At 41.2% G+C, this 27176-nt stretch overlaps 1 protein-coding gene across 1 annotated transcript in view; it reads left to right on the plus strand.

Moving 5' to 3' along the window:
- The window catches only part of LOC108682645 (adenomatous polyposis coli homolog), a gene marked incomplete at its 5' end in the record, with an annotated part of 52197 nt that extends 25290 nt beyond the window's left edge, over positions 1-26907 (plus strand). Inside the window, 15 exons of the mRNA XM_018171849.2 lie at positions 99-1858; positions 2784-2913; positions 3500-3831; positions 4356-5339; positions 5756-6002; positions 6618-6718; positions 7605-7750; positions 8908-9031; positions 9477-9583; positions 10322-10680; positions 18472-18723; positions 19191-19259; positions 20131-20169; positions 20240-20380; positions 20885-26907. Of these exons, the coding sequence (XP_018027338.2) occupies positions 99-1858; positions 2784-2913; positions 3500-3831; positions 4356-5339; positions 5756-6002; positions 6618-6718; positions 7605-7750; positions 8908-9031; positions 9477-9583; positions 10322-10680; positions 18472-18723; positions 19191-19259; positions 20131-20169; positions 20240-20380; positions 20885-25015 (8922 nt within the window). The remainder of the gene's footprint in view (positions 1-98; positions 1859-2783; positions 2914-3499; positions 3832-4355; positions 5340-5755; positions 6003-6617; positions 6719-7604; positions 7751-8907; positions 9032-9476; positions 9584-10321; positions 10681-18471; positions 18724-19190; positions 19260-20130; positions 20170-20239; positions 20381-20884) is intronic.
- Positions 26908-27176: the final 269 nt, after the last annotated feature.

The raw sequence follows: 27176 nt of genomic DNA on the forward strand, positions 1-27176 counted from the left end.
GTAATGATTTATAAAAAAAAATGAAAGGAATTCTCCCATTGATTTTCACCGTGTCATTTATTGATTTTTTTTGATTTTCACGTTTCATTTATTTGCAGAGCTCCGAGGCGCGGAGTGTGGAGGGTGAGGTGAGACGTCTGCGAGAAGCTGGTCAACATCGACTTGGTTCTCCATGTTCAGCTTCACGTCGCCGCCACCATCGTCTGCATGCCATCAACACCATCGAGAAAACCATCCAGCGGCTCAATCATTTGCCACCAGCAGACATCATCCAGAGACCAGGTGTTGCTGAGCACCAGCTGTCCCAGTCAGAGGTGAACGCGTATGATCGCGGCTACGCCGACCGACGCGGTTCCGTGCGTTGTAACACTACAGACTCGCAAAGCACTGGCTTTAGTAGACTCACAACGTCCGACGGCTACCAAAACTTTCTAGGTAATTTCGACAACAATCGTCAGTCTGGGACTCGGTACTCGGACTTATCAGCCACAAGCGGTGAACTCACCAGCAGCGTTTGTAGTGTCTTTGATGTCAGCGGCCCTTCTCCTTTTGGGCCCACATTCCAAGTTCCGAACTCACGAAGGTCTCCTAAAAAATCATCGGAGTATATCACATCTCGTTCTAATTATCTTCAGAATTTGAGTCTGTCAGAGGCTGCGCATTGTTCTGATAACAAACCAGCTTATTCTTCTAAGTCTTCAAGCAGCTGCGGTACAGCTGCAGGGACTTGGTACGAACAATTGCAAGATCGAATACCGCAACCTTCGCAACTATTATATCAGTCAAACGCTCGCCAGGCCTCTAATGTAAGCCGCTACGCCCCTACGAATACAACTGGTATGGACATAGCGAATGCTAACACAATGTTTGACGGTGGAGTATCTACAGCAGACGAGGTGTCTGACATACCTTCCTCGAGCAGCACACTGGCCGAGAGACAACGTGTCTCTTCTATGGAGCCCGACAGTCTCGATTCTGGTGTCGATCAGAGAGGCCATTCCTTGGCATACGAAAACGGTGGTGAATCTCACACATACGATGATGCCAATGGAGGACGTTACCCAAATGGCGATCATAACGGGACACATGGGGATGAAAATTATGGCAACGAGGATGATGCACCTAAATTGCCGTCCGCCATAGAAGCCGTATTGCGAGGCGTGTGGCCTTTTAACAAAGCTTTATGGCACTCGAGTCCTGCGACTGTTGGCCTGTCGCACACCAACGGCACACAAATTGATCCTCCAGGCATCATGGCGACGTCAAGCGTGACCAGCCGACGAGCCCAGAGCCAACAACAGCTCCTGAGCAACAAAGTGGAGATGGTGTACGGCCTCCTGTCCATGTTCTCCTCAGGTGACCGCGCCGAGATGAGCAAGACATTGCTGGCGATGTCATCTTCACCGGACTCGTGCCTGGCGCTGCGCCAGTCCGGGTGTTTGCCTCTGCTGATACAACTCTTACATGGCGGCGGTGACGGCAGCGACGTGCCGTCTCGTGAGACGAGACTTAGAGCCTCACAAGCGCTGCAGAACGTCGTGCATGCCAACACTGATGAGAAAAGGAGCAGAAGGGAAGCCAGGGTATTGCGTTTACTGGAACAAATCCGCGCGTATTGCGACTACTTATACGAGCGTCTGGAACGCACGAGTGCCGGTCAGGGACCGTTGCTGGAGGATGACATGGACAGACATCCATGTCCTGCCATGGCAGCCGTCATGAAGCTTTCTTTTGACGAGGAGCACCGGCTCGCCATGTGCACCCTGGGAGGACTGCACGCTATTGCCGAGCTCATCAAGAGAGACCACGACGCACACGGCGCTACCACGCCCGATAACTTCTGCATCACACTGCGCAGGTATGCATCCTTTCCGGCGGCTATATTCCTTCATTAATCGTGATATTCCCTCAGGCTGAATGATATGATATACCATCCCTTATCTTGTCATTATCTCATCAACCATATCCTTCCATAGGCTTCATGCCATATCCACAACCGTCATGATATCCCTTTAGTTAGTGATAGTGTTCACAATTCACACATCAAATTAGCTCATGTCAGTGCCGGAACAGAGTTAGACGTAAGCTTCGTTCTCATATTGCCTGTGATTTCAGTACGTTCATCGGGGGCCGTAATATCAAAACTCACTTAATTGCACGTAGCAGCTGAGTTCTTGTTTGTGATTGGTAGGTTTAGCTCTAGGCGCCATCAGTGATTGGCTGACGAATATACGGACTAATAACTATTTATGGAAGTATATCCCCTCATTTGCACGGTACTGGCTTACAAAGTTACGGACTAATAAATATATGGAAGTGTATCCCTTGATTTGCACGTTACTGGCTTACAAAATTACGGACTAATAACTATATGAAGTGTATCCCCTGATTTGCACGGTACTGGTTTATAAAGTTACGGACTAATAACTATATTATGTAGTGTAACCCCTAATTTGCACGGTACTGGCTTACAAAGTTACGGACTAATAACTATTTATGAAGTATATCCCCTGATTTGCACGGTACTGGCTTACAAAGTTACGGACTAATAACTATTTATGAAGTGTATCCCCTGATTTGCACGGTACTGGTTTATAAAGTTACGGACTAATAACTATTTATGAAGTGTATCCCCTGATTTGCACGTTACTGGCTTACAAAATTACGGACTAATAACTATATGGAAGTGTATCCCCTGATTTGCACGGCGCTGGCTTACAAAGTTACTGACTAATAACTATATGGAAGTGTATCCCCTGATTTACACGTGGTTGACGTTGCAGGTACGCGGGTATGGCGCTCACGAACCTGACGTTCGGTGCAGGCAGCAACAAGGCGCTTGTCTGTTCCTTCTCGTCCTTCCTGCGCGCGCTCGTGGCGCAGCTCAGCTCACCCAGCCAGGACCTCAGACAAGTCAGAACTCGCTTACTCTTATGCCAATATAAAATTTTTTATGCATTACCTTGCTACTTTTCAATTTTTTGTAACTTTCAATTATTATATTTCAATTCATATTGTTTATTGTATTGATTAATTCAATTTTTCAATTCAATTGTATTTATTATTCAATTGTTACTTACATTTTTATTTTTACACGGATCCTTGCATAAATTTTATACATTTATTTTAAGATTGTAATCCAAATGCTAGCTATAAAATTGAAAACGAGCTTTGAAAATTTATAACATGAAAATTTTCTCCCAACTTTTTAAATTTTTCACCTCTTATGAGCTACGAGTTATTTTCAGTCACTTTTACGTGAGTTTCTCCTATTGACTAAAATTATTATCTTGGGAGACCGCCTCGGATGATCTAAAAAATTTTAAATTAAAAAATATAGTTTTTCGACGTTCACATTGGACTTGATTTAGGATGCAGATAGCCTAAAATTTTAATATTTTAACATCTTTTAGTACTGACTTCATCGGAAATTGTACATGCTGTGTTTATATTCACTGCTAATTGTAATTCCGTGCTATAAGTTTGACGTATTATTCAGGTGACGTCATCAGTGATCCGTAACTTGTCGTGGCGCGCGGACAGCGGCAGCAAGCAGGCCCTGCGCGAGGCAGGGGCTGTGGCAGGACTGATGCGTGCCGCCCTTACCGCCACCAAGGAGGCCACACTTAAAGTTATCCTCTCTGCCGTATGGAACCTGTCGGCGCACTGCTCTGTTAATAAGGCCGAGATATGTGCTGTAGATGGAGCACTTGCCTTCATCTGTACGTCACTTACATACAAAAGCCAGTCACGCACGCTTGCCATCGTCGAGAACGCGGGTGGTATCTTACGCAACATCTCCAGCCATGTCGCCGTGCGGGAAGACCTCAGGTATAACATCTTGCTCTTCCCGGGAATAAACTTTTTGCTATTCCTAGCTGAAATAGGGAATGATTGTCCTGGTTTTGAATCATAACTGATTTTTTTTGTAATTGTCTCAAACAAATGTAGCGTTTATGTTTGCGTCAAAATATCATTCAGAAAATAAAAAGTTGATTTATCTTTAAATTGGCCACTACTAAAGAAATCGGCAGAGCTGTTCATAATATCTGGACATAGGCGTCTTATGATCCATGACGTAGGAAGGTATAAAGAGTTGAGCGTCACTAGATGCCGATAAAGTTTTGTGTCACTGATTGTTGTGAAGATAAATAAGTTTTTTGGTAAATTAGGCTATGCTTGTGAGACACTGTTCATCAGTTAAATTCCCCATAATTTATATCAAAAGAAAGTAATCAACACGTATGCGAATGCTCCTTTCATCTGAGTCGTTTCTTTTACTTCTTGTTATGTGTTCACTTTCAAGCTGTGTAATTTTCTAGTGTTCGCTCACGTATACATTTGTCGATGTGCAGGCAAGTTTTGCGGGACCACGACACCCTCCGCGTCATCCTAAGCCAGTTGCGCTCACCGAGCCTGACGGTCGTAAGCAACGCATGCGGGACTCTCTGGAACTTGTCGGCGCGGTGCCCTCGGGACCAGCAGACTTTGTGGGAGCTTGGGGCTGTACCCATGTTGCGCTCCCTCATCAATTCCAAACACAAGATGATATCGATGGGATCCAGTGCAGCCCTCAAGAATCTCTTGCAAGCCAAGCCCGAGGGCATCAATATCGGCGATAGCGAGCACGGCGCCCGACTCCCGACGCTGCATGCGAGGCGACAACGGGCTCTCGAACAAGAACTTGATCCCACCCTTGCCGAGACCTGTGATAATATCGAGTCTTCGCCGAGGGCGAGTCCTACTACAGATAATGGAGGGTTCTTCGCTGCGGACGGCTTTAATGGACGTCCTATGTTCCATTCACTAGACCCACGCTACGGTAATCCATTGGGTATGTCCGACTCTGTCCAGTCTAACCATTCGACGCAATCCGATAACACGCATGACCGCATGCAGCATTTGTTGTCACGTCAGCAGCAGCAGGTAGACGGCTCGTGTAACGGACACCGACCTATTGAATTAGCGCTTAAAAACGTCAACTCTCATAGCGGGGAAAATAATGTTGCCAAAATGGACGGAGCTGCGCCAGGTTCTTCCTCTGAACGCATCAGCTCCGGGACTAATAGCGTCAAAGGAGCCCTACATCCGTCCGATCCCTTATACAACCTGTACAACAAATACGTCAACCCCAATAGAGGTTCAGCCAGGAAAGACTCCAAAAATGGCAAGGCGCACGGGCCCAATGAATCTAGATCTTCAGAAGACGAAGATCGAGGAGGATCTTCGTCAAACTTGACGAATGGATCTCGCCGACCTGCCGTTAAAGTTGATAATTACGTCACTGACCCGACGGCAAGCAATGAAAATGACGGACAACCAACGGATTTCAGTTTGCGGTGAGTGCAAGATCCGTTAATATTGTCTGTGGAGAAAATCTTCATTATAATTAAGTTCAACAGCTACAGTCATTTGAAAAGTTTTACAATTTTGAAATGTGTGATAACTTCAAGGATAGATTTAGATAAGTTTGACGTAAGTAATCTTTGTTTTTTTAATTAGTATTTGGATTCACACATGCATTCTACGACGTTTTTTTTTTTCGTTCTCAATCCTCATAACAATCTATCGCATTTTCTAATAATAATGCAAATCTTTCACAACAGTGCTTCAAGTCTCCGGAAAAGAATATTAGAGTCTGAAAAAACTGGGCAAATTGACAAGACACAACAGTGCTTTAGTTCTCCGCAAAAGAATATTGAAGTATGACAAAACTGGGGAAATTGACAAGTTTTTAATCTGCTTTTCTCGCCAGATATCCTGAAGAAGACGAGGCTAACAAGAACAGACCTCAGAAGAAGCAAATGAGAAGCGGCAGCGCCAACGATGACGATGAAGAAGAAGAGTTCCTAGGCGCAGCAGACTCAGTGCAGACTTACTTCACTGAGGGAACTCCGCTGAACTTCTCGACTGCCACGTCCCTCACTGACCTCAGGGAGCAGCCGGGCGTGAGGGACTCGAGGCTCGATACCCAGCAGGAGGTCGACGTCGAGGAGGAGGAGGTCAATACTATGGATATTACTTCAAATGAAAGTATATACATTTTTCGGATTTTTATGAAAAAACCGTACCTCCGCGTTTTTTAGGAATTTTACCCTAGTTCTTAGGAGTTCTATTCGCGTTTCTGGAGTTCTATTCACGTTCTTATGAGTTCTATTCGCGTTTCAGGAGTTCTATCACGTTCTTAGGAGTTCTATTCGCGTTTCAGGAGTTCTATCACGTTCTTAGGAGTTCCATTCACGTTCTTCTTGTTCTTAACAAATCCACTAGTATTCTGATGAGTATCATTCACAGTCGTAAGAGCTGTGCCTTTGTATTTTTTGTAACTTGGCTCAAATTGTTTATAACTTGGATCCATAATTTTTGTAGACTTGACATATGTTTTCTGTATTCATTCTTGATCATCTCGGGACTCGGATGTACGTGCTCTGCCATATCAACATATTTTTGCGGAACTGATTGATTATATTACATAAATGTAGTTCACAAGGAATTTAAAAGCAAAGAAATTTTTTTTGCTTTTAAAATCCTTGTGAACTTGCGATATAAGCAGACTGATAATATAAGTACTTATAAAATATAGTGTGAGTTGTTTATGACAGACGTGTTGCGTGCAGGGCGACAAGGAGGACGACGCTGCCATCGAGGACGGCCGCTTGTCGCGCTTCTCGTCCATGTCGTCCATCTCGAGCGGCGAGATCAGTGCCGTCCACGAAGAGTGAGTCCTGGGACCCGGGCCTATACTTTCAAAAAATATAACTCAGTACTCACTGCAGTGAGTGACAGAGAGCACATTTTCTCGTCGACGAAAACTTGAGGTCACGGACAGACGGACGGACAGACAGACAGACGGACATGGCGAGCACAATAGCGCATTTTTTCCATAAATGAGAAAATGCGCTAAAACGGTAAGAGATCGTATGTTCATGAACCAATCATTGACGGCCTTTCAAGCAAAATCCACCAATCATGGACAAGAAAATAGAGCGTATATACTTACGTTCACTTAGCGATTTTTGAAAGTATGGCCCCCTGGTCACTATTGTATTGTTATATTAAGTGGGACTGAGACATCATCAGTCACGTGATGACTTTGAACCACTTTACTTAACAGGTTCATGAAAGTGATCACTTGCTCTTGGTTTACTAGACGAAATATGACCATTGTTGACTGGGCCTAAATGCACGAAGGGACTTAGCATTAAATAGAAATATTTAGTGTTCCTAGTAGTCTAGTTTTCTTCCACCTTTTAATAAGTGTTTAGTTATTCCTTAATGTAGCTGTAATGTACAATGGTTAGGCCTACATCCAGGAAGGAACTTAGCATAAAATAGAAATATTGATTGTTCCTATTACTTTTCCACCTTAAAATAAGTGTTTAGTCATTCTTTAATGTCGCTGTAATGTACAATGGTTAGGCCTACATCCACGAAGCAACTTAGCTTTAGAAATAGAAATCCTGAGTCTTCTTAGTACTCTTCCACCTTTTAATAAGTGTTTAGTTATTCTTCAATGTAGTGGTAATGTAGAAGTTAATTTGTGTGCAGGGAGCTTAGTTTTTTTTTTAAATATTGTTGTAATATAGAATATAATTTGTGTGCAGGGAGCTGGAGGAAGACTCGGACCTGCAGGAGTTGGTGCTGGCGGAGGGCGAGCGCGTGGCGGCGGCCGCTGCCAAGGCCGCTCAGCAGGCCTCGCCTCAGCACTCTGCTGCTGACACGCCTGCACCTCATATGCACCATGAACAAGGTCTGTTAAATAAACTATAAACTTAAAAGCAAAGAAAACTCCACAAAAAGTCATAGTATCTTTAAAGAAAACGTTTCGGAGTCCAACTCCATCGTCAGTCCTCATAATCACCATGAACAAGGTCAGTTAATTAAACTAATAACTTATAAGCAAAGAAAACTCCACAAAAATTCATAGTATCTTTAAAGAAAACGTTTCGGAGTCCAGCTCCATCGTCAGTTCGAAAATTCTAGAACACAGATAAATCAGTGATTAGTACAGTCAAGATTACAAGAAAATACATACGCTGTAAAACCTACTCAGTCAAGGTCAGTTACTGTTGATTTACAGACCAGAAGTGACCAAAAAGGCTATTCTAGACATAAACTACGGCTAATTAAATATATAGTATATAGACTAGACTGATAGTTGAGAATTTTGATCGTCCGAACATTTGGTTCAAAATATGCTCTCAAGCTTGAATTCTTCGAATTTCAATCAGATTATAGATTATATTAGGCAGAGCCTAGTCCATGGATCCACTTGTAAGATGCCAAGAAAGATTCAGAGTAGCATGACATAGGAGTAACAAGATTTGTTGACATTGGATAATCACGCGTAGGATAAATAAACTCACATTAACTCACATTATTATTTGCATGGTCAGAGGTGAGCAGGACAAGCGTAATAAGGCGAAAACTTTACCTTATTCACAATTAGAAATTGGTCCTTACACCCGCAAGTAGAATAGGATTAATTGAATTTGAATTGGTATGAATAAGTCACCTGAGCAATATAAGAAAAGAATATACATTGATTGTTGTTACGAAGCAGAATTGAAGTAATTGAATTGGTATGACTAAGTCACCTCAAGAATATAAGAAAATGAAAGATATTTTGGTTGTTACGACAGACAAAACGTAATTGAATTTGAATTGGTATGAATTAGTTACCTCGGTAATATTAGAACCGAATATACATTGATTCTTGTTACGACGCAGACATAACGTAATTAAATTTGAACTGCTATGAATAAGTCACCTCGGTATTATTATAAAACAATATACATTGATTGTTGTTACGACAGACATGAAGTAATTGAATTTGAATTGGTTTAAATATGTTACCATAATAATACATATAAGAAAATGAAAGATATTAATTTGTTGTGACGACAGACTGGTCAGCAGGCGCGACGCCGCTGATGTTCTCACGCACGACGTCGCTGGGGTCGCTGAGCAGCTGCCCTGCACCGCTGCCCCAGCACCTCGACGACGCTGGCTCCGTCCTGTCTGAGTTCAGGTGTCTGGGTCGTGTTTATTTAAAAGAGATATATTTAAAAAATGTTCACAATCTCGGACTCGGACATAATATTTGGCAGAGATGTGTCAGAGTTCAGGTGTGTGGGTTGTGTTATTTTCGGGGCATGCAAATATGCTCACAGGAATCCAATTTGAATAGTTAAAAGTCAAAGTCCAATTATTCAAATGGTCCCATTTCAAAAGCAAATGATTCAAATGGCTCAAATTCAAAGTTCAATCACTCAAATAGTTCAAATTCAGATCAAGCGCCATAGAGTTCGCCAAATCAACCGCCATAGAAAGAAAGCGCAAATATTTTTTAAACCTGACTATTTTTTCTTGTTGCCTATCGGCCGATTATAGTTTAATGATGAGTTAATAAATAATTATTGAATAAATAATAATGGTTAACACATAATAACGGATAAGTAAATTACATGTTACAGTCGCCTGGCGAGCGGTGCCGTGTCTCCCAGCGACCTCCCGGACTCCCCCAGCCAGACGATGCCCCCCAGCCCCCGCACCCTCACCCACCGCCCACCCACACATACAAGTACGTCACCCAATGCCTCCCATCACCCATTGCCTTCCTAAACATATTTATATCCTTGAGTTCATTCCGAAACTGTTGATCTATATAGCTGCCTCTATGGCTAGGCATTTGATAATTATTTTGATTAGTATTAGTATATATTATTAGTATAGAATTATGTTACATGCTAATTATAAGTAATAATGTCACTCGTTCGCTTGAATCGCAAATTCAATAAAAACTTAAAAGCAAATAAAACTCCACAAAAATTCATACTATCTTTAAAGAAAACGTTTCGGAGACCAGCTCCATCGTCAGTTTAATTATTAGAATTATGTATTATAATTATATATTCAGTAATGAAAAGTATCATCTTGAGCAGCACTGATGAAGGCTCGCAATTGTTTATCTATTTATTATTAGCTTTTAAGTTGATGAAGATGATCTTCTTTTCGAAATAAAAGAGGTAGAACAGTCGTTTGATAATTAATTGATATTTATTTTCTAAAGTGACGCTAATTCAAGTTGTTTATTTCGAAGTATAAAAAGAAGTACAATCGTTTAATAATTGGTATTTATTTTCTGAAAGGACGTTAATTCAAGTTGTTTATTTTGACTTTTATTTTCTAAACGGACGTTAATTCAAGTTGTTTAATTTGATGTTAATTCTATAAACGTACGTTAATTCAAGTTGTTTGATTATTGACGTTTATTTTCTGAAAGGACGTTCGTTAATTCAAGTTGTTTATTCATATGCAGACCAAGTGAACAATTCGCTGGGAGTTTTCAACGACTCCCCGCGACAGTTCCGTGAGGAAGGCACTCCCTGTCACCTGTCACGGGGTACATCCCTGTCTTCCCTCACCCTAGACGACAGTATCATCTCATCCCAACCTCCCTTCGCTACCAGCCGAGCGAGAGGCGATGGCAAAGACAGCAGCAACAACACCAGCACCAACACAAGCACTTGCAACAACACCAGCACCAACACAAGCACTTTCAACAACCTCAATACCAGCACAAAACTCAACAATTCCAGCACTGGTGCTAGAAATAACGCAAGTAAAAGCGTTACGCCGCGTACGTCGTCCATACCGCGGCCACAGTGTCTGGGACAGGTGAGCTGACAATCTTCAAAATAATCATATATTGTATATTTAATATCAAAAGAAACATTCTTTTGAATATTTAATATCAAAAGAAACATTCTTTTTAATATTTAATATCAAAACAAGCATATATTGAATATTTAATATCAAAACAATCATCTATTGATTATATAATATCAAAAGAAGCATTCTATTGAATATTTAATATCAAAAGAAGCATCTATTGAATATTTAATATCAAAAGAAGCATCTATTGAATGTTTAATATCAAAACAAGCATATATTGAATATTTAATATCGAAAGAATCATCTATTGAATGTTTAATATCAAAAGAATCATCTATTGAATATTTAATATCAAAAGAATCATCTATTGAATATTTAATATCAAAAGAATCATCTATTGAATATTTAATATCAAAACAATCATGTATTGAATATTTAATATCAAAAGAAGCATCTATTGAATATTTAATAGCAATCAATACAAATGGTATCAATATAAATACGGGTATTAGCTATCAATACAAATGGTAGTGAGGCGACACTGTTTCCTGAGTCCAGGCTAGATGTTGCAATCGTGCGAACTACATATTAATGGTGTATGCTATTTACTTATACAAGTTGATTTTGTATGAGAACCACATGCGCTTTGTGTTCCACTCTCACGTTTCTGCTGTTACAGTATTGTGAATTTTGCCTAATTGCTTTCGTTTCATTATATATTAGATTCCTTCAACATATCATGTTATCATTCCGTATTCCTCTTATCACATTTTCTTTTTTATATCATCCTATTTAAGCATTTTTTCATTACCGTAGTCTTAATATATATTCTACTTTAGCTTCACTCATCCACAATTCATTCATTCATTCACCATTACCTTAGCTTCATCTCTAATGTTCATCATCTATTCATCCGTCACACTCTTGTCTTGAATTACATCAGAACCTTGTGTATGTAATTCTTGCATTTACCATTAGTACCTTAGCTTCATCTCTAATGTTCATCTTCTATTCATCAATCACACTCTTTGCTTGAACGACATCAGAACATTTAGCTTCATGTCTAATGTTTATCATATATTTATACACTCTTTGCATACTTGACATTAGAAGATTTAGCTTCATGTCTAATGTTTATCGTATATTTATACACTCTTTGCATACTTGACATAACTCGTCTCTCCTTGCGACTAACGTATTATTAAGTTTTTAAATGATTTGAACTCTACAATTTTTAACATTACATCGCCGTGCTTCTTGAATTTGATTCTTCAGTAAATATAACATGTTGGACTAAATGATTTGAATTAGACTTATTCAACGTTTCAACTTATTGAATTTTATTCTTCAGTAAACGTTGCATGTAAGGCTTTTCCTCTAGTTTATTAATTAATTTTATACGGAAGAGTTGCGCGTATTTTGTAGGTGAAAAGTTTATGTCTTGGCGCCATTTGATGGATGGCCTAAAACAGAGCTTTTGCGTTATAATTTATATTCTAGATTGTTATCGTAGAAAGCAGATATAATATATATAGTGACGGATGAAAGAGATAATGCATGTTAGATACATTGTTGTATCTATCGATTGCAACATGTAAGGGCTATTGCTTGCAGCATAGAAAGCCAATCACCTATTTCTCCTTCGATTTCAGCATTGTTGTAATTTTTTTAGATACTATTTCCCGTTTTTTATTGATAAGATTTTGTGGTTATCGTCGATTTCGTGGTTATCATCGATCGCTATCGCCTTTATTCTAAGGAGTTTATCTCGTGCGTCGCGCGCGCCTAGCGCCTTAATCGTAAGCTTTATTGCTTGTGTTGTGAAAATATCTCGTCTTTTTAACAAGAATCGAGCGACTTAAGCTTATGCGTACACATGAACTTCTATTTTTACTTCATTGTTGGTTGGTTATAGCTTTATTCTGCTTTGACGCAAAAGCCTTCAACGAGATTGGCAAAATTGCGAAGTATGTTTATTTTATTTTCATTCTGGATAGCCTAATTATTTATGAAAACGCAGCTCGAGTTATGTTTTTTTTTTGTTGTTATTGTTTAAAATATCAACCCAGTCCATAGCATTAGTCAATGTTTGCTGGCGCTGCAAAGAAAGCTTAAACATTTAACTGCTGCTGACTGCGCATTGCTTGCAGTGAAGCGTACGTTGCATTTCCGGAGCGTTTTTGTCATCGTTGTAGGGAGCTAAGAATAACTTTGTGTGGCTTCTGCATCAGCCATCGTGCTCTCTTCAACGCCGTTTTGTGCATCTCTGCATGCGCCTTTGATTTTTATAATAGGAAGGAATATTATTTGAAATATAGTTATTACTGGCCTGGACAGCATGGCATAGAAATTTGCAGGATTATACGAACATTTATATGAGAGTTAGGATTTCATCATACAGGCCATCATGATACGGTGAACAGTGCTCAAATTTACCAGTATTGATTTGTTATGGTTATGCAATGAAGGAGTAACGCACGATTAACGTGCAGAATCATCGAATCCGCCTCGTCACATTCTATGGACGTTTAAATCCTTATTCGACAGTTGTGTGAGCGTTTGCATTGCGGTGCAGTTCTCTGCTCTCGTCTGCGAAGCTGTGGCTCACTGTTCTTCCTTTAATAATACGAACTATATATTTTTGATATTTTTAAGAAATTTACATTAATTTAAAATGATGTTTCACTCTCAGTAGAAGTCTCAGTCCACGACTAAAGTAAAGCGATAAAGTTACACCGATTCTCGTAACCACCCTCTCAACGCACATTTTGATTCTATGCAGCCCTCGTGCAATGATCTCTCTTCTGACCCTCTATTATCTATTGTTATGAAAGATTTATAGCATAGTTATCTGTCAAAAAATGAAAAAACTATTTTGCTCTATAATTTAATTACGATGTTCTATAGAAACAATGAAGTGTAGAAATGGCCGATTTTATTGATCTTCTCCCAGTCATGTGAGGGCAGTAGCGAGGGCAAATGAATGTTAATTAACGAAACAAAATTTTTCTCACTTCCGCGTATTTTGCCGTGAACCAAGTACATTTGCCGTGAACATTGCGTATTTCGCCGTCAACCAAGTAATTTCTGCCAGAAAAAAAAAAAACGACAAATTGACGGTGCGTTGGTGGTAGTTTACGCTTTCTGCGCGGCAGGACCGAGTGATTCCAAGTCACTGAAGTTAGTCGGCAGCAGAGTTTACGCAAGTGCGGACGTCGGGACTTTGTTCCTTCCTGTGAGTGTTGCGTTCCGGTGTGGCGATCCGCAAAGGAACTTTGCTAACGGTAGGTTTTTGTGCGCCCGTTACGATTTACTGTCGTTTTATGCATTCGGTGATTCACACGGCTGCCGTTTGGACTTTTCAAACCTGTAATTTATGATTGAAATTAATTGCTAGGTGTGTTTACATCCACGTGACATGTATAAATGTTTGAATATTGAATATTTATGTGCTGGCGCACTGTGCGACTGAGTCATTCAATCTTTATTCAGTACAATGTTACTAGAGGTATTGTCACGCTTCATTCATAATGCATTCAAAAAGAATATTGCAATTTATAAAACACGTAAATTTTGATTTTTGATTGAACAGGAATCCGTTTCGGGAATTTTTTTATCATTTCGGGAGTATACAAAAACTAAATCTATGACACTCAACTTTTACACTTTGGCATTTTATAATTCGTTCCTTTGGCTGATCCAACTCGTATATGCATTGATGAACTGGAATGAGACCCATTCGTCTCTGTACTATTATGCGTAGATAAGAATTTGAAATTGTTCTTTCAACAAATTTGGTTCAAGATTGTAAATTGAATTATCGTTGGTCCTAGTGAGACGAAGCTAACAAGGGTTACGAGACGTCGCATAAAATTTATTTTCTGGGTAGTTTTGCTCAGCGGCTGCTAGTAATGGAGGCGGATAAGCGCTACGTCTGCTTGCCTGTCTGCTTCTTGTTGAGTGGCGCCTTACACTCACTTTTGTGAGTTGCCACGGCCCACTCAGTCGCTGGAGTGGTGCCTTACACTCACTTTTGTGAGTTGCCACGGCCCACTCAGTCGCTCGAGTGGTGCCTTACAGGTCCACTCAGTCGCTCGAGTGGTGCCTTACACTTACTTTTGTGAGTTGCCATGGTCCACTCAGTCGCTCGAGTGGTGCCTTACACTTACTTTTGTGAGTTGCCACGGCCCACTCAGTCGCTCGAGTGGTGCCTTACACTCACTTGTGAGTTGTCATGGCCCACTCAGTCGCTCGAGTGGTGCCTTACACTCACTTTTGTGAGTTGTCATGGCCCTCTCAGTCGCGTTAATATTACTTATTGCTTACGCGCCCATACTGCAAAGTATTACTTTACCACCGTTGTAATTTTTTCCCCGTCATAAATGTACGTCAAGTAGATGATGAACTATACGGGTGTTAGGCCCGCTCCAGGCTTGGCAGGGATTGAACAATGAGAACGCACATTTACTGGTATCCATTTTTTTTATTTACGATGTGAATAAATGGGAACGGGGAATTCCAGTTTTTTAATTCATGTTTCTTAAATTGTTCTTAATTGATTTAAAACAATAATAATCCCGGACTCCAAAAACAACGCATGCCACTTTCAGGCAAAAGAAAGTTCCGCCTATCAAAAAATTATCTATATATTACTAAACTCCCCACATTGTTCTATAGTCACTCAGCAGCTATTATAATGCAATGAAATAAAAAATGTAACCCAGATATCTCCTTCATGTCAAAATCCATTAAGAGAGTTTTGCAATTTTGTCTAAATTCTTGGGTGCTGTTTTAGCAATTTTTATCATCATTGCTAGAGAGATAAACTTAACCAATTATTTAAAATTATTTATTTTATGTCAGCCCTACTAAACGCTTTTTTACAGTGAGTTCAAATTTTGTATTAATTTAAAATGTTGGTTCTACTTGTGTTTTTTTAATTTTGCATAATTTAGCTTTCTAGTTATAACAAAAGGCAAGACAAGCCTGACAATTTTTGGGCATGGACAATAGTATAGAAGCCCCAAATTTTGGTAAAGATTTCAAAGTCCGTTTCTTCAAAATATATTGGGAAAATACTGAAAAATTTTTTTTTATACAGTCGTGCATAATATTAATATGCGTCTGAGAAGCTTGGCGCTGAGGAAAACCGACGCCTGGATAATTAAATCCGTTGTAAACTTGCCCAACCCAAATTCGAGTTCAACTAACCAGCTAGACTTACGATGGTGTTGATGTATATATTCCAAAGGAATATCACTGCGCTGTGAAAAATGGAACTCGTCCTGCAGTCAGCGAGCATTTCGGTGGTTCCGTAGTATATCTGTGTATTTCAATAGACTAGCAATTGTCAGCAGTTATGGCTGTCAGTTTAGATTGGCCGATATATAGACCACAGCGCTGTAGAGCGACCGCGGTCTCCCCTCAGGCGCGTGCTGCGGTCTTGCGTTAGCATCTGCCATACGAACAACGCTGCCGGGTCTGAGTGCTGGTTAAGTCATCGTTCAATCATTACGGCATTTTAGGTCAGTCTTTGGGATCACTTATTTACTTCGAACAATCCAGGTGATGGGCTCATTTCAAAGCGTTTCAACCCTTGCGTCCGGTGGCGTTCAGTTGAATTGGGCCCGGTGGCAATAAGTCGTATTAAAGGGAACAACGAATCTTGCCTGAATAATTTAGTCGAGTACATATTATAAATTCACTGCAAATAGTTGACCTTTTTCGGTGCGGCACGATGGAAATTATTACATTCGCTCGTGTACGTACTCGGCGCGTTTATCAACTAAATTGGTAAATAAATTTGAATTTTCTATTAATTGGAGCGCTATGCGTTGCTGACCGAAGGGAAGAATTTCTATGCACTGAAACGAAAGTATTGCTTAGTTTTCTATTGTATGTTTGTATAATGCACGTGCAGATCAATCATCGCCGTGATCGAGAAGCTTATCAATCATCGCCATGATCGAGAAGCTATTCAATCATCGCCGTGATCGAGAAGCTATTCAATCATCGCCGTGATCGAGAAGCTAATCAATCATCGCCATGATCGTGAAGCTATTCAATCATCGCCATGATCGAGCAGCTAATCAATCATCGCCGTAATCGAGAAGCTAATCAATCATCGCCGTAATCGAGAAGCTAATCAATCATCGCCGTAATCGAGAAGCTAATCAATCAACGCCGTGATCGAGAAGCTAATCAATCATCGCCGTCATCGAAAAAGCTGCTAACACAAGGCTTCTCGTTTGACTGACAATGCTCAGCGTCGCTGCACGAACGTATCCGATCGGCGTTCCGATGCAGAGATGCTTCATATACAGCCTAATTTTTGAGTAATGTTTAGACTCTGCTACCCGCCTCGTCGTTTATCAATTTCCATTGAACATTTCTGCATGAATAGCATTCATAATTCACGTTTGATACTATTTTGCTCGTGAATCTCCTTATTCATGACTTTGTTAATGAATATTTCAGTCATATGAAATTGAATTCTGTATGATCGAATCTATGAAGATATTTTATTACATTTTTGGTCGTATTAATTGCTTATATACTCAGTTTGTTGCTTTGTGGGAGTTCATTATTTCATGCCCGTTTCAGAAAGAATTTACTTTTTTATTATATTGCGGAAATGCAACCTGTATCTGAAATCGGTTCAGCATTGCTGCAAGTATATGTGTGTTTCAAATCTATAGATGTCTTCTTTAAGATGCGAATCTTTTTTTCTCAGTAGGTATTTATTGTCAAATTTGTTTTCCTAAGACTCTATTTTTTATTTACTTCTTTTTCTCTTAGTGCTTCCTTTAAATGGCAGGGCTTATTATTTTAATTAATTAATTATTAATTATTTTTCCTGATAGCGATTTACAAGTTTGGTCTTTTCGGTTAGGTTTAAGAAACTATTGTCTTGTGCAGGTGTATTTTTTTTTTGTTTCATCGAAATTCAAAGTAATAGTGTTATTATTGCAGTTAAACGATCGTTGTTTATATGTTGACGCATCGCAGTAGTGAAGGTTATTCGTGCGTGGTATTGCGCGTCACGGACGGAGGCTCAAAACAACATCGTTAACTGCCTTGTGAATAACTCGGCACTCATTTCTTTCTTGCAGTGCAGCAGTGAGCTTTGTTTTGGTTTGTCAGGCGTGCAATTATTTATATTTCATTCTGTTAATTTAATATCTCTTATTTTTTTCTCTTTAGTTTAGCGGACTATTATATTGAACCTTAATATGGGCGATGCAATTTGTCATGTAATTTGTTGGTCATGTGCTGGAACCATAGCTGATTTCGTATGCTTTGAGCCTATAATATTTTTAATCGAACTATTTTTCAAAGTATCATTGCTAATGCTTGCTTACACTACAAGACGATCCGCTGTATTTAAACGCGGATATTTAAATATTATTAAGTTTATATAAATATTAAATTACATAGTAAATATTATGTATATATCAAATATTATGTTACTATGCCATGATTGAACATTCGCATACGTTCCCGTAATGAAGAAACCTCAAAACTCGTGTTTAGTTTTCATTTTTTCCGTAATTAATATCAATTCAGCCGAGATATTTTCCAAGAAGGCACCTATTCCAAGGGCTGAACATTTCTATATATTTTTCCAAGGAGGTATTTTTTTCTATATATTTTTCTATGTTTCTACATACTTTTTCCAAGGAGGTATTTTTTCTATATATTTTTCTATATTTCTACATATTTTTTCCAAGGAGGTATTATTTCTATATATTTTATCCAAGGTGGTATTTGATTAAAAATGTTTTTATACTGAAGAAGTGCTTGTCTGCATACAGACGCTCGAGCGACGCGAAGACTCCGGTGCGCGCGGTCAGCCGCAGCTCCTCCTTCGTCAAGTCCCCTCGCACTCCCCTCGGGGCACCTCCCATCCCCATCCCTCCACCACCCCCTCCCCCCAGGCTTAGTGGCAGTGGGGATGAGTCCTGGGGAGTGAGCAGGGTCTCCAACATCCCCATCAACACTGTCAACTTGCAAGTTACTACGACCACCCTCAACCTGGGACAACAGGTTTGTTATGTTATTTTAATGTACCTTTGAACGTTTATAAAAAATGTGAATTACAAATATTTAAGAAGAGTTTTCTTACTCAATTCAAATTTTGTAATTGCATTATTATAATTGAGTCGGAGAGTTGCCATGCACATTAAAGGCTAATTACAAACATGGCTTCTTGTAAAATTTTTTCGACAAAATGAATTTTTCAGTCAAATGTAGCAACCAATGTGGTAAAAACAGTTTATATTCATGTATTCAATTTCAACCTGGTGCTTATAGTGACTCCCTCATATACGTCGCTCTGATGGTACTTATAAAAATCGTACAAAAACAATTGTTATTAAAAATAAATAAGATGTTAATTATCAGTAATCATTTTCTTGATAAGTAATACATTTTTTATATTACAAAGATGTTCTAGATGAAATGTAGAGTTGCTCTAGCTTGGCTTATAGTTTAAGATGTTACTGTGCCGACAGAACGAAAGCGTGGCCGGCGACACACTGCACTCCTACTGCACCGAAGACACGCCAGCAGCTTTGTCTCAGGTACGCTTGCTTCACCATCGACTTGTCTACACTTAGCATACTTGGATTCTACGTCTTTTATTGCTATAAACAGGAATAAATTTACATAGATTGCGCAGTGAAGTTTCCAGTGCAATTATGCACGAGTGATGTTGATGCTCTCTTGATTATTTTAAATCATCGTCTTGTTGTACTTGACTATATATAAAATGCCGAGTGGTAATATATATATTATATATATTATAATATAATATATATTGTATTATATAATATATCGCTATATGTAAAATGCCTGCGAAATGCGCTGCGGGAGCTGACGCGCATAGTGAGTGGATAAAAATATATTAAATTGTGTTCGGAAATTGAGATTCACGCCGCATATGTTAGACGTCGGGGCCTTCTGCATGTCGTGATATTTTCGGTGCATGTCGTAATATTTGTTACTGTTCGGGGAATGACGGAAGCGCGAGGCAGGGTTCAGTGTTCGCCTCGTGTACAGTATTTCTGCGTGTGTGTTTTAGAAAGTCAGTATATGTTCTGGAGTGTGGGGAGATAATGTTTTATCATCAGATTATGGCAGAATGATAAATGACGACGAATGGTTTGTTATAGAGGAACCCACAATATTTGCAATAGTATTCATAGCATAATAAAAAAAAAAAACATGAAACTCTGTTGCTATTGACCTATTAGCACTCATTACAATTAAAAACGCGTTTGATTGTTATAGAAAGGCGACTTCTTTTCCATGTCCTTCAAATCAACTGAGAAATGTATGAAGCTTGTAACTATAAATCTATGTCGTATATTTCCCCGGCAACCGACGTGAATGGGACATAACTACAAACTATACATGGCGCAGTATGAAGTATACAATAATAATATTGTGCAGGCGGGCAGCATGTCCGACTTGTCTAACATGAGCCTGGAGGTATGAAGTTAACTATAATAATATTGTGCAGGCGGGCAGCATGTCCGACTTGTCTAACATGAGCCTGGAGGTGCGTAGTTCTGGAGGCGTTAGAGGCGCTGGGCGTCGGCCCTTCGGTCCCTCCCATGGGCTGCTCCTGCAAGGGGACAGCACCGACTCCTCTGACGCTGAAGGCATGCTCAATAGATGCATTCAGGCCGCCATGCCAAAGGTAATTATAATTTTTCTGCTTCTAACACGCTCATTTTAACTCTCTGACGCTGAAGGCATGCTCAATAGATGCATCCAGGCCGCCATGCCGAAGGTACTTATAAGGTACTTATAATTTTCCTGGTTCTAATACACTCATACTAACCAAGTTCAAAATAGTGCTGAATTTAACTGGGTAACTAGTAATTTGGAAGAAAAATTTAAATTTTGTGTTGCTTTTTGTTGTGTAGTAATGAAAAATTTCCTGAACAGGCTATGTTATTTTTATTTAAACCTGGATCGATAAATAGAATTTCTTTGTAAAATGTGTATAGTTCTCGAATAATTTATTTCTTAGCTCAGAAAGTGAATATTTCATATTTATAACATGACCTATATGAGATGCACTCATCGTTCGGATACAGGTTTACGCAAGTGGCTATTATTTCGCCCTGTCAGAAATCTCGTAAAAAATTCGAACAAAATTTTATCGTACAAGAAACCTAAAACACATTTCCATTTACAGCTGAAGTCGATAAAAGGGAAGCCACCTTCTCCCCGCTACAACTACGGGATTCCTCGCAGCTCGCAACCCAGCAAGCTGCCCTCGGGTCTCCCTCTCTCTCCCTCGAGTGCGTCTGCCCCAGGCATGCCCTCGGCTCTGCCTAGGAAAGGTTCAACAGGCTCGTCGCCTCACGCATCGCCTCGGCATCGCCCTGTTCCTATAGCCAGGGTGTCTCCTGCCTTCAAACTCATTCCATCAGAGCGTCCTGTGAACACTTCTCAGATCAAGCCGCTCGTTAACGACTCGGCAATGAAGGACTACAACGGCGAGGAGGTCAAGAACTGGGGAGCCGTTGAGGGAACTCCGATTGGCTGTTCCAACGCCACATCGCTCAGCGATCTCACTGTCGATTCGTGCGAGCAAGAGGATCACCGGAAAAATCAGGCCAGCTCTGGCCGTACTGAACGTGTGCAGCGATACGCAACTGAAGGGACCCCTGCCAATCTCTCGCGTTGTGATTCGCTCAGCTCCTTGTCCTGTGATGATGATGGAGGCCAATTGACCAGCCGACTTGCGGATGCTTCGCAGCGTCGCACAAATCAACAGGTTTTGGCGATGCAGTCCAACGTGAGCTCTGAAGAAGTGCCACGGCCCTTTAATGTGGAAGACACTCCTGCGGTTCTATCAAGAAGATCATCTCTGAGTTCCATTGAAGGCGTGAATGGTGAGACCTCAAGAGTAGCCAAGCGCGGTCAGTCTGATGCTAATGCGCCTCGAAACTTTGGAGTTGAGGACACACCCTGCTGTTTCTCTCGTAACTCTTCACTGAGTTCGCTTTCGGTTGAGTCTTATCCCGAGGAAACTACACCCAGCGAACAGGCGCTGCTTCAACATTGCATTAACCAGGGCATGCCTCGCAGTGAACAGCGGACGTCGCGAGGTAATGTAGGCCGGGGAAACAAGCGTGGTAAATCTGGCTCCCGCATCCCCGGCCTGGCTCACTCTCCTGGTCGATCGCCTGGCCGTTCTCCAGGCCGCTCCAACATCCCCAGCGTCCCTATGCAGCGGCTGCGACTTGCTCCCGCTGCTCCTACAAACGCCACCTATACAAATGGGGCCGTATTTCCCAATGAAGCGGAAAGTTCCAAATTGAGAACCGATTTGGAACAGACTGAGAAGAGTCAGCTCAGCTCTTCAGCACCTATCGCCAAAGCATATGAAAATGAATCCAGCATAATCGACGATATAACTGAAATGGCTGAACCTAACTCTGAAGCAATTACAGCCCCCATTGCCGAGGTTGTGCCTAGATCTGGCTCTTCTAAATCATCACCAGAAGATCGTCTGCAATCGTCAAGTGACGACGCCCGTGTGTCCCTGAGCAGAACCATTGCCAACGGCCACGGAGTTTGTTCTGACGTATCTATGACGGATTCGATGATCGTCGCAACAGAAGCCATTAGAGTCGCTCAAGCTGTCGAGATCCAGGCTATAGAGGCGCGCAGCAGTGACGACGCTTCAATTATATCTCAGAACATAAATTCTGACGCGTTGTTAGAAGATGTTGTTGCGCCTTCTGCAATGGAATCTGTCTTGTCCTTGTCAACCAGTTTGAACGATGAAAATAACCAGCGTGGACACCAGAAAAGAGTAATGGAATGTCGACACACTCGCCACATTCCTACGATGGTTCGTCGAGCTCTGGGCGAACAAGAAATGTCCGACGTTAACGGAACAAATGGCTCTAGTAGTTTGGCCAGCTCCTGTCACAGTAATCTCGAGAACGTCGTGCCTCCTGCGTTTATGGAGGCGGATGACATGGAGAGCTCTATGATCAGCGTCGCCTCCATCACGAGTGAAGTGGCTGATCCTCGTCACAGCCCTCCCAGCCTCAATTCTTCTATTCCATCAGAAGCGATGGCTGCCATCGAAGCTCCCGCTCATCAGCTTGCCCGACTCTTCAGCAAGGAAGCGAGACAACAAATGAGCAGTGTTACTCTTACTGCCGGCGATGAGACGTCAACTTGCCAAGAAGTTACTGAACTTGATAAAGATACTTTAGGACATCATGACCCAGCTACTGACACTGAATTAGCAGTGGACGATATTCCTCATGACATTCCGGATTTACCTCAAGATTCTCCCTTACATAAAGCAAGGCATTCACCACAAATTACTCCGAGCATGTTGAGGAAAGCAGTTCACAACGACAGATTTCGGACCTTCACAAAAACAGAGAGACAAACCGTCCAGACCTCAAGTATGGGCGATTCCAGAAAGGCTGGGGGCGCATCTGCTCCTGGGAGTGGACCGACTCCGAATGACCGAAGATCCGAGCACAGTGAACGCTACCAACCACGTGTCCCTGCTAATGGCGAAGGCGTCGACATGGACTCCCCGACTACACCAACAGTAGAGAACCCTCCTTGCCCTCCCTCGCAGAGGCGATCACTACGAGAAAAGCGGCAAAACAATCCCGCCAGGTATCAAACTCGCACAATTGAGAGCAGTGTAGATCCTTTTCAATGCCAAGAAGATGGTATGATAGATTTTAGAGATGGTGCGGAGCTTGACCTGACCTCAGAACAACTTGAGGCGCTGAGCCAAGATGCAAATATTGTGATTTGTACGCTCAACGAAAATCGAGAGGCCAACACTGCTGATTTAATGCATGGCTTATCACAAGAAAATATGTTAGACATCGAGACGCTGAGTCTCATATCGAGTGACGAAGACGATAACACATTCGATGTTAATTCTCCCACGAGCCCAGCTCTGCCTTCGAGACCCCGTATCGTTAAGCCTGGAGAAGAGCATCACGCTGATGGAGACGAAGATGAAGCTGCTGGCAAAGGCATTCGTGGAAAGCGAAAAGCCCTTTATCCTGGTGTCAGCAAAGCTTTAGCCACAGTACGTCCCACGCAGCAACAGCAAGCAGGATCTGCCAACACTCGTGCCGTCCCAACACCCGCAACAGCTTTCAAACCAACCCCGCGAACTCAGAACTTAACAGCCACACAAAAGTTTCTTCCTGCGGTTCAACCAAAACAAGTTTCAAACCAGCCACCGCCACAAGCGCTAGTTCAACCTGGCTCCCCGAAGTTACCGCGCGCTACTCGGGCGTCGGCTCTGCGACAGAAAGTTGGTCGAGTGGGTGGCAGCAGCAGCAGTTCGTCTCCAGCGTCCAGCGCTGGCTCCAGCCCTCGCATGGGCGCAACCCCTAAAACTCGTCAGCCACCTCAAGCTCATGCCACAGCTTTTGGCCTCAAGAGGCAAAACACATTCACTAAAGATGATCAGGACGAAGAAGTTCAGTCCAAGTCTGCTGCCAAGCCAAAATTTAGGCGCGACATGATACAACCGAGTCCTGCAGTAAGCATGAGGCCCTTATCTCGACCCTCCAGTCAAGACGGGTCACATGGAAGCGAGCATTCGAAGTCTTATAGCCTGACGCGTAATGTGCGACCTCCCACAGTCAACGACATGGCTGAGTGGAACAAAGATCCCAAAAGTGGCAAACCCGTTAAGAAAGACGTAACAAGTAGAATAGCTAATTTGTGGAAGAAAGTAGAAAAAGCGCAAGCAACAGCTAAACCCAGGGAAAATGATGGTAAAATCTGGATTTCCAAATCGAAAAATAAAACCCCAGCCTTAGATTCTCCTCCGCCTTTATTAAGGAGCTCGACGTATGAAAAATTAACAGTTGGCGGGGATTCTCGATCGGACTCGGAACGAGCAGACTCTGGAAAATCGAAAACTCGTCTGGGTCTGAAACTTTCTAGATTCCGGGGCCGCGATTCAAAGAGCTCACCTCCCTCGGAAGTGAGCACCCCCGTGGACAGAAGCGGAGCGTCCACACCAAAAGGACGAAGCTCAGCCCCGCTTGGTGACGGCAGAGGTCTGTCATTCACCACCATGGATGGTGAAGAGGATGGAGCTTCCGCCGGTGTCCTCAGAACACCGCAGTCTGCCGTCGTGTCACCATTTAATTATCAACCTCCGGACTCGCCTTCGTCTTTTGGTACGCCAAAGAATCTTGATCCCGATGACAAAGGCTCTCCTTCATCAGGCAGCACTCGAATACCTCTGCCCAAATCTGCGCTGATGAGCAACAACCCTCGGGACGACAACGGCAACGCTCCGTATGTCTGATGCCCGCACGCTCCATGATCTTCGTTTCGGACTAATCCTTTAATCCTTACAATTTCTATCGGTAACTCATTGACTATGTTATTCTTAATTACGGTAAATGTTTACATGTTGTATTTATTTCCTGACGGAAGAAAAAGTATTCGAGGTATTTAGCATAAGTAAATTTGTTATATTCAGTCTCGTATAGCTGCGGTTTTGAAACGGTGCTGCTCTGAGGGTCTCGTTGGCCTCTATATTCTAGTCTCTCTTAAGGTTTACTTTCCCAGCACTCGTCTCGATGAACCTATGAAAATGATATGAAACATTTAAGACTGTAACATTAATGGATAGTGTAATAGCCATTACTGTATTTTACAACTCATGATCACTTAAATTTAATTGATTTCTACTGACATAGACAGATCCCAGTTTAGTTGCTATCGTGTATAAAGCTTTTGTATGTCTATAGCTATTAAGCGCTCGTAGTGACTATCTATTATTTCTATTCGTCTATACAAAGCTGTCACTTGTTCAGTCGAGTGCGTAGTTTCGTCTCCATAAGACTCAAATGATTTAACAATTTCATATAGTGAACTTTCGTCTGAGCTTTCATATTTCGTTTTAACATGTTCACATTCTGTCCTTTAATTTATCGAGTCTCTCTCCTAATAAATGTTCTGTTTTTTTCCCTTATGCGGAATGTTCGCCACGTCTAAGCTCTTGGTACTAAGTTATCTATAGGTTATCCCTCTTAATTTTTCTTCTTAGACGTTTGTCTCTTTCGTGTTGTATTGCTGTAAAGAAATAATTGTATGTTTATTTTTTTACCTTCCAGCCCTTATCCCTAATTGGAGGCCACGTCTACCACATTTCTTCTTGCAGGAACAATTCGCGGTAAAAAATCAGGAACAATTCATCAAAAAAAAATAGTAGACCTAATATCATTGATCGCAACGTCTCTCTCTCTTATTCGTGTTTGGAGACATTAGCAGCGATGTTGGGACATTAATAATACAAAATCATTGAACATTTCATGACAAGTGTGGAATGTAAGCTTAGAACGTAATAATAGTAAGTACTATATGTAAATTACTAAATAACTCATTGCAGCTCATAATCGATGTATTAATCAAGATATTGCTATGAATACCTCGTGTAACTTATGTTTCACTCATTACGTTTCCAAATCCATCTTAATACTCAATATTACTCATTAGACATTGAAGCCAACAACCCACAACCAATTACCTGTTTTGGTCTGATAAGTGATCGAGTTCTCTACATGTCCTGTCTCGTACTTACGGATGCCATTTCGTTCAGTATTTTATTTTGGCGAGAATGGATCAATAGTCGTGCTCAGTTTAATTTAATCTCTGATCTCTTACTCGTACTGTCAAAACTGAACTCAGCTTTTTATTGTAACTGCTTTTGTCTTACGGTTAGGAGCTCTCTTTTAAAAGTAGTCTGAGGCACTAGCATATTATTATTATTATTATTAATTACTACTCTACTGATTACTTATGATTCTCTACATACCATTGTATTATCGGCGTGGCTGTATGCTAGGGACGACTGTTGATTTGATGCGTCTATACACAAGACGCAATTTTCAATCCTTCAACACGTCTGATCACAATATATCCTTCTAAGGCTTCCTCACCAGGATAATTCGATTGTATCACCAACGATATGATATATCAGCGCCGTATTAATGCATCCTTTGTATAACCCGTTGAAATTCATGGAACCTTGTAAATTCCTCATAAGAGTTGTCCCCGAATGCATGTGAATATCAGACCCTCTATGTCACTAGCCCCTGCAGTCGGAAATTCGTGCCTCTGGTCTAAGATGTTCTTGTAACCAGTAGCGTATAATTGCCCATCCTAAATCATTTCCAATAAAAATCTGGTCAATCTTGTCTTTCCATCCGTCCCTGGGTTAACCAATTGCTGAACCTTGCATTACACTCCCTCAACTGAGATTCTAAAATGTTGAATGATTAGTCCTAAACGTCGTTGTTTGTACGTTTGGAAGATTTTTTGGAATGGCTTGGATGCAAGCCTTCGCTCAGCCTAGGACTGATGCATTTCCAAATAAAATAATGTGATATTCAATTTGAAAAAAGAACTTTTTTGCTGCTATCATGCTCTATAAATAACTTATTAATGTAATGATTGCTATC

This window comes from Hyalella azteca, unplaced genomic scaffold (genome assembly GCF_000764305.2).
Source record: "Hyalella azteca isolate HAZT.00-mixed unplaced genomic scaffold, Hazt_2.0.2 contig15109, whole genome shotgun sequence".
Taxonomy (NCBI): domain Eukaryota; kingdom Metazoa; phylum Arthropoda; class Malacostraca; order Amphipoda; family Hyalellidae; genus Hyalella; species Hyalella azteca.